The following is a 13,067-nucleotide window of genomic DNA, read 5'->3' as shown; positions in this document are numbered from 1 at the left end:
CTGAAATATGAATAATAAAACTCTAGCTTAACCCCAAGGGCATTTTTATTTATGTGTTCCAATTTCCTTTTCCTGATTTTCTGACAATGTTGGAAGCATTCTACCTTCTCGTATATAATGATTTTTGGTAAAATCAGGGCAGAAATTCACAGATGCACACCTCTGGAAGTACTTAAAGCATGGAATAAAATTTGGGTTCTAAGACCCTAGAATTCCAGATGACCAGTGCAGTGGCTTTGCTCTGCCACCCTGCTATCCTCCTAGTTAATTGTCTGAAGGCTGGCCATGGCAGAACAAAACCCATAACCAAGACCATGTTGATTCTGGAAAAGAGGTCTCAGCGCTGGTCACCAGCAGCGGGGGAGGAGAAAGGGTGGCTGTGTTGTCTCCAAGAGGGACAACCAATGAGCAAAAAGACAAATAGCCTCGGGCAGCCTCTCGTCTTTCCTGGAGAAGTGTCTTTCTTTTCTTTTAAAAGGGGAAAAACAAAACCACAATTCAGCAAAGGACTACATTCTTAAAATAGACTATGTCAGATGAGAAATTTCCTAAACATACTTTATTAATCATCAGAAAGAGAAAAGAAAAAAAAAATCACATGAAGAGAAGGAACTCACAGTTTAGAATCTTCTTTGGTCATGGAAGCAAATGTAAACATGAGGCCCCCGTGGGGACACAAAAGAGCACTGTTCCCAACTGATGACACAGGGCTGCATCTTGTAGGCTTTCTACTCAAATGAGACAAGGAGGAGAAATATACCTAATTACTGCATGACGAAAGAGAAGATTTTAAAATAATTATTTCAAAATCAGAGATATATTTAAGAAAATATTAGTAATTCAATGTGTTTCTTAGGCTTATTCATTTAATTCAATAGAAAAGCAAGCTTTCCGTGTATGCTGGTGAAAGTAACCATGAAGGAAGGGTATAACAAACAGAATCCACGAAATCTTAAAAAATACCAGAGTCAACCAAATCATAATAACAATAAAGGAAATAAAACATATTTTGTCTCTACCTAACAAATTTCCGCCACTCTTCTACAAAGAACTGAGACACGATGTAGAGGACATCCGTATCCTAGAACACAAAAATCACAAAACAATATCCGTCAATTCACCTCCTGCTTAACACAAATTCCTTATAATATACTTTGGTTGTCCTTATTCAAGTTTTATAAATAAAACGAAAACACAGTCCTCTACCAAAAAATAGCAGGCTGGAGTAAATCCCCTAGTTAGATAACTAAACAAATGAGAATATGAGAAGTTCTGGGTTGTTCTGAAATAGCTCACTGGGAACTTGGCAAGGGCTTTAAAAAGAAAAGATGCATTCTTTCTTTTGTGGGAATCATTATACCTCTGGCCAGTTACTGAGACACGGTCTGTTTTTATCCTGGAACAAATTTGGGAGAGAAGTCTTTTGCTCGTTTGCAATCATCTTATGTAAGGCTTCATTTTCTTCCCCTTCTCTTTCTAAAATCTGAAAGAGAATGAAGCAATCAACTGTCTCCTGCTGACAGCACATGACTTGCCTCCTCCCTACACCCCCGTCAGAAGTACAGTGTTAATTCCCCTGGGAAGTCAACCCAGGGAGGTGGCATGCCATTTCCCCAGATGTCAGTAGCGTTCAGTACCTTGCACTGTGAACAGCACTCTTTGTAACTTGGAAACTCAGGAGCCTTTGGAAAGTACTGCTGCAGTTTGCTCCAAGCCTCTTTAGAAACAAGCCTTCTTTCATTTTCAGATATGCATAACTCACCTGAGTTTAAAAAAAATTTTGAAAAAAAAAAAAAAAACAGCGGAAAAAAAGTCATTATCTATTTCCTATTTCTTAAACTTAAGAAAAATCCACGGGTGCACTTTTCTTGCTTTGCTAAAGTTTGGTATTTCTAGCTCTCTTTTCTTGTTTTCAAAAACTTCTGAATTTCCGATTTCATTTTAATTCTAAAGGAGGTAGCCATTAACCTCAATTTTATGTCCTTAATCTAGGTCTGTGGTTGAAAAAAAAATCATGAGATAAAAACAAATGTACAAAGCTAAAACCATGCATTTTCTTTCTCCTTGCAAGGAAGGAAGTAGTCAAAAATGAGATTCCAGGAGTCCTGGGACCTCTGTGCCATGGCAAGGCTGCTTAACAAAATTACACCTACTCCCACACTCAAAGGTTATCATTTCCTGCAGACTTTACTGTCTCCCATTTGACTAATCTTGAAATCACACTGCATTAAAATAATATTTCGTAAGCTGTGTCGAGCCATCACAGGACCATTGCCTAAAGTTATCAATTCAAACCGAAGATAAAGCAATCTACTGTTCAATCTGAAAACCATCTCCAGTTAAGCACCAACTTGTTTGCTATGTGCAATTTATTTTGAAGATCCCCTTCAATCTTCAAAAATCCCAGAAGACATAAAAAAATAATACCAGTCACCACCACTCTGCCAGGACCGTTCTCCTGTGGCTCTAGTTGTGGTTATATTTACTATTGTTTCAGCTGTTCCCAAGCAATAAGTTAGTGAACTTCACTTACCTACCCATATTGGTCATTACCCAGAAAGCTATCTTTAAATTTCTAAAGTCATATGTTTGTTTCTGCACCCACTGGCAAGGCACCTACAGATTTATTAAGAGTATTATAAAGCCAGGAGCTTTCTAAATACATACTACACTTTCCATAATAAATGAATTTAGAAAGATGAATATAACCAGGTACAGTATAGCTAGTGAGTAATAAAGCTGGGATACGAAACCAGGTCTATAGGCCAGGCACAGTGGCTCACTCCTGTAATCCCAGCACTTTGGGAGGCCGAGGCAGGTGGATCACTTGTCAGGAGTTTGAGACCAGCCTGGCCAACATGATGAAACCCTGCCTCTACTAAAAATACCAACATCATCTGGGTATGGTGGTGCTCGCCTGTAGTCCCAGCTACTCCAGAGGCTGAGGCAAGAGTACTGCTTGAGCCTAGGAGAAAAAGTTGGCAGCGAGCCAAGAAAACCACCATTGCACTCTGGCCTGGGCAACAGAGAGAGACTCCATCTCAAAAAAACAAAACAAAACAAACAAAACAAAACTACGTCTGAGACCGGGCTTGGTGGTTCACACTTGTAATCCCAGCACTTTGGGAGGCTGAGGAGAGTGGATCATGAGGTCAGGAGTTCGAGACCAGCCTGGCCAACATGGCAAAACCCTGTCTCTACTCAAAATACAAAAATTAGCCAGGCGTGGTGGCAGGCACCTGTAATCCCAGCTACTCAGGAGGCTGAGGCAGAAGAATCGCTTGAATGTGGGAGGCAGAGGTTGCAGTGAGCCAAGATTGTGCCATTCCACTCCAGCCTGGGCGAGGAGCAAGACTCTGTCGTAAAAAACAAAAACAAACAAACAAAAAAACCCAGGTCTATATAGCTCATTCAAACCCCGTAATATATTTTAAATTTTATTTATTTATTTAATAGAAAATAGGCTGGGGGCAGTGGCTCATGCCTGTAATCCCAGCACTTTGGGAGGCTGAGGTGAGTGGATCACAAGATCAGGAGTTCAAGACCAGCCTGACCAAAATGGTGAAGCCCCATCTCTACTAAAAATACAGAACAAATTGGCCAAGAGTGGTGGTGCGTGCTTGTAATTGCAGCTACTCAGGAGGCTGAGGCAGGAGAATCGCTTGAACCTGGGAGGTAGAGGTTGCAGTGAGCCAAGATCGCACCATTGCAATCCAGCCTGGGTGACAGGGCAAGACTGCGTCTCAAAAAAAAAAAAAAAAAAAAAAAAAAAAAAAAAAAAAAAGAAAACAGTCTCATTCTGTCCCCCGGGCTGGAGTACAGTGGCATGATCATAGCTCACTGCTGCCTTGACCTCCTGGGCTCAAGCGATCCTCCTGTCTTAGCCTCCTGAGTAGTTTGGATAACAGACACGAACCACCATGCCCGGCTAGTATTTTATTTTGTAGAGAGGGAGTCTCTCGAACTTCCGGTTTTAAACAACCCTACCTCAGCCTCCAGAAATGCTGGGATTACAAGCATGAGCCACTATGCCTGGTCCCTACAATTTATAATACCTCAAAATGCAACTTAACTTCTACCCCTCACCTCTTCTGGATCTTTGAATAATCCACAAAAGATTATTTTGCTTTAATAGACCTATTACAAGAGAAATGGGGTCACAATGTCAACATGTATTTTCTTTCTGGGTGGGCTGTTAATTTAAATTTCCCACGAGTCTATGAAAACTTATTCCAACATGCCCATCCTCAGACACAATTAGGGAATTTATTTTTTAAAATGAAAGAAAAAGGTTAATTGGATTATCAAACCTTAACTTAGTAAGTCCTTATGGTGAAATACAATGTAACCATAAAAAAGATTAAGGTAGTTTTCCATGACCTGATTTGGAAAGAACTCCACAGCAACTACAATATTTAAATGGTTTCCTTTTTATGCTTTAAAAAAAAAAGAGAGAGAGGTTCTTTGTGTATGGTATAACCCCATGTGGTTATGAGGAAACAATAATGGGAATGCACACACACACTTTACTATTAAATGAGCAGAGGAGACCACAGAAACTGTGGGTGCACGGCTTCATTCTGATGTGGGGGTACTTTTAGGTAGTGACTGGCTTTTATGTGGGATGAGTGTTTTTCATATGATTAGGAAAGAACAACCCAAATTCATTTCTGAGATCAGAATAATATTAGTCATTTTACTGTAGTCTAGTTGGTAATAAAAAATATAGTCCTTCACTCTACTTCTTAGCTGAGTTTCTAAATTTAATTTCCTATTATTCTAATAATTACTACCATAGTAGTTGTTAATATATCATTAATATTAGCTATGAATATTAATACAATTAATTAAATTAATATAATGAATGATAATGAAATAAATATACTTGAATATTGTCTATGACCTCAAAATAGTTAAATAAATTTGAGTTGCTCTTTTCACTGGGACATATAAATTGTTAGAAATTAAACTTGTATCCTGCAATGAATCATGTTATTTCTTAAGTCTTAAGAGAAAGCCAATCAACTAAATCCATTCTATGAGCAATACCTCCCAAAACAAGATCAAAGCAGTCAAGAGAGATTCAATTCATTAAACATAACTGGATAATCTAAAACTCAAAGATTCTTCTGGTAAATAGAGAAATCTAGTTAACAGTGAATTTAGATACTGGATAAATGACCCTCAACCCCTCACCCTAAATCTAGTTCAAACTGTATATAATACTTTGGGTCTCAGGACATCTCAAGAAGTACTTTCAAAATAACAAAACAAAACACATCCCATCGTCTAAGCAAACCAGGTGTAATAAATAAGGTAAGCTATAGGAAGGTTATTCACTTAAAGGACTAAAAAGTAAAATGGGTAAGAAAGCTTGATATATATATAATATCTGTATTATAAAGCTTGTTATATAATATCTGCAACAAATACTGAACTCTAGGATAGTAAATCTTCCAATGGAATATAATCCAATGATTAATTCACACAAAACCTGTGATATATTAAATACATACAATACGTTAGAAATATATAGGGATTTTGTTATAAAAATGTGAAAATTTAAATCAAGGACTTTCCAGGTTAAAATGATGTTTAAAACTGCATTTACTTTAAGTGCCTCATGAAACATCATTAAATCACAATAAAGACTTAAAAGAAAAACTTTTATTTTTAGAGACAGGATCTCGCTCTGTCACCCAGGCTGGAGTGCAGTGGCGTGATCATAGCTCACTGTAACCACAATCTCCTGGGCTCAAGCAATGCTCCTGCCTCAGTTTCCTGGGCATCTAGAACTACAGCCATGTGCCACTTTGCCCGGCTAATTTTTATTTTATTTTTTAAATAGAGGTGGGGTCTCACTATGTTGCCCAGGCTGCTCTCAAATGCCTCAGCCTCTTAAAGTGCTGAGATTATAGATGTGAACCACCACACCAAAGGAATTATTTATATATATATAAAAAAGACATACAGCTATAATGATGACGACAACAGAAGGAAAAACAGGGATAAAAATTATAAGGGTTTAAAAGAAGGTGAATGAGACACAATGAAAATTAACTCTAAGTTGGCGAAAGTCAAGAAGTAGCCAGATTTGCTACACTGCAGTACTGTCCCCACAGACCCAAAAACTGGGTGCTCATAAAGTAAAGGTAGCGATTTACAAAAAATGAGAGAAGGGATGGAAAGTCTATTTAAGAAGTATGTAGTTAAATGCTCAGTCCCCTTCTCTGCCCTTGAGATCACTGCTCCCTCTAGCCACAAAAGACTACATGCTTATTCTTGGACAACAAAACCTAAGGCCCCTGCACAGGGGACACTAAACAGAGACAAATGAAGTGACAAGCTGAGACAGAGATAATTAAACCTGTCCACTCTTGAATGCAGGGACTCCTAAGTCCTCTTCTTTCTACAGCTTCCGAAGAGCAACAGCAGGTCTGAATTTTCCAGGCAGGCGAATGAAAGATGCTTATGGAAAAACCTTAGTGGCCCAATAGCAGACAGCACCATTGGGAATTTCCCAGTGAAACAAGCCGGCTGGGGCACCGAACTAGTGAAGCTCAGTCACCAAGCCGCTCCAAGACACACCTGAATTCCACAGAGTGCCTAGCATAATAAATGAACCCGTACAACACTGGGGACAAAGATCTTACATGCCTACCAGAAATTGAAGTGGAGAAAAATTACCAAGAAACAATGGCTTTGGACTTCTGAATGGTACGTCCAGAGCACTACCACAAAAGTCTCTTAAATTTTCATGGAAAAAATATTTCCAACAGACAAATATCTAGGCAAAACTATCCGTTCAGTATGGTGATCCTAGACAGGTGACTCTTGCCTCTCTGTGCCTCAGTTTACTTACTCATCAGTAGAATGGATGTAATAATATAGCACAGGGTTGTTATAAGATTAAGTGAGTTGGACGGGCACGGTGGCTGACGCCTGTAATCCCAGCACTTTGGGAGGCCAAGACAGGCAGATCAACTGAGGTCAGGAGTTCGAGACCAGTCTGGCCAACATGGCAAAACCCCACCTTTACTAAAAATACAAAAATTAACTGGGAGTGGTGGTACACTCCTATAGTTCCAGGTACTCGGGAAGCTGAGGCAGGAGAATCACTTGAACCTGGAAGGTGGAGGTTGCAGTGAGCCGAGATTGCACCGCTGCGCTCCAGCCTGGGCGACACAGTGAGACGCCATCTCAAAACAAAACAAAACAAAACAAAACAAAACAAAACAGATTAAATGAGTTAATATTTATAAATGTGGAAAACTACGGGCAAATGGTAAACATTCAATAATTGCCCACTATAATCCTCCTCCTACCAACATCATCAGCACACCTCCAGAAAGAGGTTTTAACAGAAACTTAATGAGTAAAGTGGATCTAAGTAAGGCCAGGTATCCTATACCAGAAAAATCTTACCCTGGACACATGGTACACTGACAGATAACACAAAAACAAAGGTAGAAAACTCTTTTTTTTTTTTTTTTTTTTTGAGACAGGGTCTCGCTTTGTTGCCCAGGCTAGAATGCCGTGGCGCCATCTTGGCTCATTGCAACCTCTGCCTCCTGGGTTCAAGTGATTCACCTGGGTCAGCCTCCTGAGTAGCTGGGATTACAGGCGCCCACCATGACACCCAGCTAATTTTTGTATTTTTGTAGCGATGGGGTTTCACCATGTTGGCCAGGCTGGTCTCAAACTCCTGACCCCAAGTGATCCGCCCGCCTCAGCCTCCCAAAGTGCTGGGATTACAGGCGTGAGCCACCATGCCTGGCCAAACTATCCTTTAAAATATTTGAGAACAAAGTATGGCATCAAAACACTTGAGTTACAGATCAAGATAATGGCCTAAAAAAATAACCCTTGTATACAATTTCTTCCTCCCTCCCTCACTCCTTTCTCATTCCCTCCCTCCCTCCCTTCCTTTCGTTCTCTTTCTCACTCTCTCTTTCTTTTTTGTTTTGTTTTGAGACAAGGTCTTGCTCGGTCACCCAGGCTGGAGTACACTGGCACGCAAAATATGGCTCACTGCAGCCTCGACCTCCTGGGCTCAGGTAACCCTCTCAATGTAGCCTCTCATGTAGCTGGGAACACAGGGGCACACCATCACCACCCCTGGCTAATTTCTTGATGTTTCTGTAGAGATGGGGTCTTGCCATGATGCCCAGGCTAGTCTCGAACTCTTGGACTCAAGTGATCCTCCCGCCTTGGCTTCCCAAAGTGCTGGGGTTACAGGTGTGAGCCACCGTGCCCGGCTTCTTATGTACAATTTCTGATAGGCTGGGGAGTGGAGTATGTGTCCTGAAACAACATTCAGCTTTGCCATGCTTTGTATTCAAAACTGTCAGTACTGAAATGACATGATAAGAGGTGGGAAGGCAGAACAAAGGTCAGTGAGCTAAGGAGCACGAGGACAATCTAAGTTCCATCACTGTTTCAAGTGGTAGCACCAAGCATGACACAGTATTTTGCCACAGATGCTTCAGCTCTCAATATGGAGGCACCAATCCTATGTCCACGTCTATGCTGTGAAGGTTAGAAAAGGTGATATGAGAGCATCACTGGAAAAATACACCTCCTTTTGGCTATTCACCCGAACTTCCTTCCCCTGTTTATTTCCTTGTGCTATTCAGCACTCACGAGGTCAGCTCATCTTCTGCTGTGCACCTGTAGTGTAAAAGACCAACCAGTAGACAGACGGGGTGATACGATGGAAAGAACAGAGAATTTAGGACTCACAGAGACCAAGACCCAAACACACACCCCAGGATGGCCCCTTCTTAGTTGTGTGGCCTGGAAATGAGAATGCCGCTCACCAAGCAAGCTCAAGTGCAGTGAGATAATCCAGAATGCTAGTACTACTCTAGTGAGAACCATCATAACTAGTATCATCAAAGGCACTTCATATAAAAGTGCCAGTGTGCATCAGGGATAAGAGTGAGACATCATCCACTGGTTCACAGTGAACCAATGAAACAAGAACTACAGTTAGGAATTTATTAGGATCAACAGGAATCCTAAATATTAGCAATAAATTACCACATAACAAGAAACACATGAACATGGGTTAACAAAATGAACCACTGACAAGCCAACTTTTCTGTGTCAAATTTACTGTCCTATTGATTTTATTTTAAAGAGATGGAGTATCGCACTGTCGTCCAGGCTGCAGTGCAGCATCGTGATCATAGCTCACTCTAGCCTCAAACTCCTGGGTCAAGTGATCCTCTCACCCTCCTGAGAAACTGAGACTGCAGGCACATACCACCAAACCCACTTAATATTTTTTTAGAGACAGGGTCTTGCGGTGTTGCCCAGACTGGTCTCAAAATCGTGGGCTCAAGAGATCCTCCTACCTGAGCCTTCCTAGTAGCTGGGATTATAGGTGCAAGCTACAGCACTCAGTGCTCAGACTTTTTTGAGGTGGGAAGGGGAACTTATGAAGTAGAAAGCTTTGAGAAACAGACACCTGCTTGACTTTCAGGGTGCTATTAGAATAGAAAATTGTGCCTAATATATGATGAATCCCTTGCACGATCATCTAGTAAAAGCTACTTATTAGAAGTAAGCATTCACCAAGACCAAGTAAAGAAATACATGAACAATACATAGGATTAAATAAGGATTCAGAATTTAGCTTTTTAAAAAACTATCTAGCACATAGTACACAGCAGCTGGTCAATACACAAACAAGAAACTAAACCAAGCCGAGCCCAGTGGCTCGTGCCTATGATCCCACCACTATGGGAGGCCAAGGTGGGAGGCAAATTTAAAAATTAGCTGGGTATGATGGCGCATGCCTATGGTCCCAGCTACTCAGGAGGCCAAGGCAGGAGGAACACTTGAGCCCAGGATGTTGACGGTGCACTAAGCTAGGACAATGACAGAGAGAGACCTTGTTGCACAGATAAAAAAATAAATAAAAAACCACAGATAGCCCTAACAAGATGAAGAAGAAGAAACACACGAGCACTATTCTCAAAGTGTTTAACTTGGACAATGACAGTCATGGGAAACAACTGAAATTCAATACTTCAAATTCAAAAGCACTTAAATGGGACAAGTGATAAGAAGTTTATTTTCCAATGATTTCCTCTAAATATGGGGAAATTCTATTAAAAAAAATATTTTTCCCAGGTAAGATGTGAGAGATACTGGCATGAAAGCCAGGCAGTAGAAGCTAAAAGTAAAAAAAGGATAATAAAACAGAACTCATTTATGCTTCTAGCTTACCATGTGGACACAGAATATCTTCATTAAAATTTAATTCCTCCTCTTCTTTTCTTTCTTCCTTTGATTCATCTAATCAAAGAAATACAAATGATATCTGCTGTGGTTATTGTGTACTTACAAGTTGAAAGTAGCAGATATATACTACTCTGCACAATTTGGAAGAAAGAAAACTTTAAAACTGAAAATTAGACCCATGTGATTCCTACACAGTTCTGCTAAAAAGTGTTATATTTCTTTCCCTTAAAAGGAAAGAGGAACATCTCAATGACAGTTAACTTTTAAAGATTTAGGTTATGCAAGAAAATGTGCCATTTTAAATTCAAAAAATGGAATTCTTCTATTAATTCTAGTCAAAGTATCGAGAATACTGTGTCATAAACCAAGTTAATCATCTACATGTCATGTCATGGCATGTCATTTTCACCTACCTACACTTTTTGGGGGTGAACACAAAGCATTAAAGGCAAATTAAATAAGGACTTAACCTTTATCATCAAACAGAGTCCTCCCCTCTGATCAGTCAGGGGATATGTTCCAAGACCCTCAATGGATGCCTAAAACCTCATATACCACCAAACTCGACAAACATCCACTGGCACATTTCTGTTCATGTCTTCTACCCACAAGTTTAATGCCTTTTCCATCTTATCTCACACTGTGGCCATAACTTACAGTTTGTAGTGTGACAGCAAAACTAGCATGAAATTTTTTTCCTTCTTAATTTCACAGACAGATTTGTTCCTATAGATCTTAGCAACCTCAGCATACAATTTTTTTTATTTCCTTATTTAAATCAAGAACTTACTTCCACCTTTCCACTTAAAGGAAGCACTTTGTGGCTTCTTTTTGACATACCTGAATTGCCAACATTACCACTCTTCCACTTTTGAGATCACTAAGTAAAATAAGGGTGACTTGAACACAGGCACTCCTACAGTCAATCTAAGCACCAAGAGGGTTGCTAGGTGACCAGTCGGTAGCACGTATAGCACGGATAAGCTGGACACAGGGAAAACTCATGTCGCAGGCAGGATGAAGCAGGAGGGTATGAGATATAATATCATCATGCTACTCAGAACAGTGTGCAATTTAAAACTTATGAATTGTTTACTTCTGGAAGTTTCCATGTAATATTTTCAGACTGCAGTTCACTGCAGGTTAACTGAAACCATGAAAAGCAAAACCTTGCATAAGGGTGGACCACTATATAATAAAAACTTTGCTTTTGCTGTTAACATTTCTCTTCCAATATCTGCTTTTTTTACTTTTTTACACTGTGTCACTATCAATTTATAGTTGTATATACTGGGAACAGGATCAAATGAAGAATCCTTAAGTATGATTAAAATCATTATCCATGGGGGCCAGGCGCGGTGGCTCACGCCTGTAATCCCAGCACTTTGGGAGGCCGAGGCAGGTGGATCACAAGGTCAGGAGATCGACACCATCCTGGCTAACACGGTGAAACCCCGTCTCTACTAAAAATACAAAAAATTAGCCAGGCGTGGTGGCGGGCGCCTGTAGTCCCAGCTACCCAGGAGGCTGAGGCAGGAGAATGGCATGAACCTGGGAGGCGGAGCTTGTGGTGAGCCCAGATCGCACCACTGCACGACAGAGTGAGACTCCGTCTCAAAAAAAAAAATTATTATCCATGGGTTTTCCAGGTTAAGAACTTCACACATTTTTACTACAATTAATACATACAAAAAATATCTACTAATCATTCAAAAACTGAAGTAGAGGCCAGGCACAGTGGCTCACGCTTGTAATCCCAGCACTTTGAGAAGACAAAGGCAGGCAGATCGCATGAGCCCAGGAGTTCAAGACCATCCTGAGCAACATGACGAAACCCCATCTCTACAAAAAGTACAAAAATTATCTGGGTGTGGTGGCACGCACCTGGGGTCCGAGCTACTCAAGAGGCTGAGGTGAGAGGATTATTTGAGCCTATGAGGTGGAGGCTGCATTGAGTTGCAATTGCGTCACTGCACTCCAGCCAGGGTGAAAGAGGGAGATCCTGTCTAAAAAAACAAAACAAAATAAACAAAAACAAAACAAAAAAACAAACAAAGAAAAACAAAAACCAACCAACCAACCAAACTAACGAACAAAAAAAACCCCCACAAAAATCAAGTAAAAAAATGGGCAAAGGAAGGATATGACCAGATAATTCTGTCTCCTCTTTTTCTCTCTGTCACACGTACAAATAACTTCTCAAGCCTAAGAAGATGGTCAACCTCAATGACATTTTGAAAAACGTTAACCCTCAACACTGCTAAGTCTAACTTCCTATATCAGGCTGATAAAAATTGATGTGACTGCGGGCACGGTGGCTCATGCCTGTAATCCCAGCACTTTGGAGGGCTGAGGTGGGCAGATTAAGGTCAGGAGTTCAAGACCAGCCTGGTCAACATGGCAAAAACCCCTCTCTGCTAAAAATACAAAAATTAGCCCGGTGTGCTGGTGCATGCCTGTAATCCCAGCTACTCTGGAGGCTGAGGCAACAGTATCACTTCAGCCCGGGAGGCAGAGGTTGGAGTGAGCCGAGATTACACCACTGCACTCCAGACTGGGCAACAGAGGGAGACTCTGTCTCAAAAACAAAACAAAACAAAACAAGAAAAAACAAAACTGATGTGACGGATGTATTCTTTATGTTGACAAAAGCATGCAAAAATGAACCCCCTAATATGCATATATTGAAGAAAATTTACCAATATGTGTCAGTATGTGGCAATTATAAATATTTCTAATTCTCTGATCCAGAAATTTCTAGGAACTTATTTCTCAGAAATAATCTGAAAATTCTGTAATGATGTAAGTACAGGACA

The 13,067-nt window shown here is 40.4% G+C and overlaps 1 protein-coding gene across 8 annotated transcripts in view; it reads right to left on the bottom strand.

The window, feature by feature from the left end:
* Positions 1-13,067, bottom strand: part of USP48 (ubiquitin specific peptidase 48) — a 117,959-nt gene that overhangs the window by 26,080 nt on the left and 78,812 nt on the right. For 6 of the 8 annotated variants that reach the window (XM_063631649.1, XM_063631650.1, XM_055262444.2 and 3 more), the window contains 5 exons: positions 10,237-10,305; positions 1,638-1,762; positions 1,361-1,483; positions 1,020-1,081; positions 618-728 (listed from right to left, as the gene is read on the bottom strand). In XM_063631649.1, the coding sequence (XP_063487719.1) occupies positions 618-728; positions 1,020-1,081; positions 1,361-1,483; positions 1,638-1,762; positions 10,237-10,305 (490 nt within the window). The remainder of the gene's footprint in view (positions 1-617; positions 729-1,019; positions 1,082-1,360; positions 1,484-1,637; positions 1,763-10,236; positions 10,306-13,067) is intronic. The other 2 variants (XM_055262443.2, XM_063631647.1) reach the window with 1 other exon arrangement.

This window comes from Symphalangus syndactylus, chromosome 22, assembly GCF_028878055.3.
Source record: "Symphalangus syndactylus isolate Jambi chromosome 22, NHGRI_mSymSyn1-v2.1_pri, whole genome shotgun sequence".
In the NCBI taxonomy this organism is placed as follows: Eukaryota; Metazoa; Chordata; class Mammalia; order Primates; family Hylobatidae; genus Symphalangus; species Symphalangus syndactylus.
The sequence above is the reverse complement of the archived record's forward strand: the minus strand, read 5'-3'. Positions and strand labels throughout refer to the sequence as shown.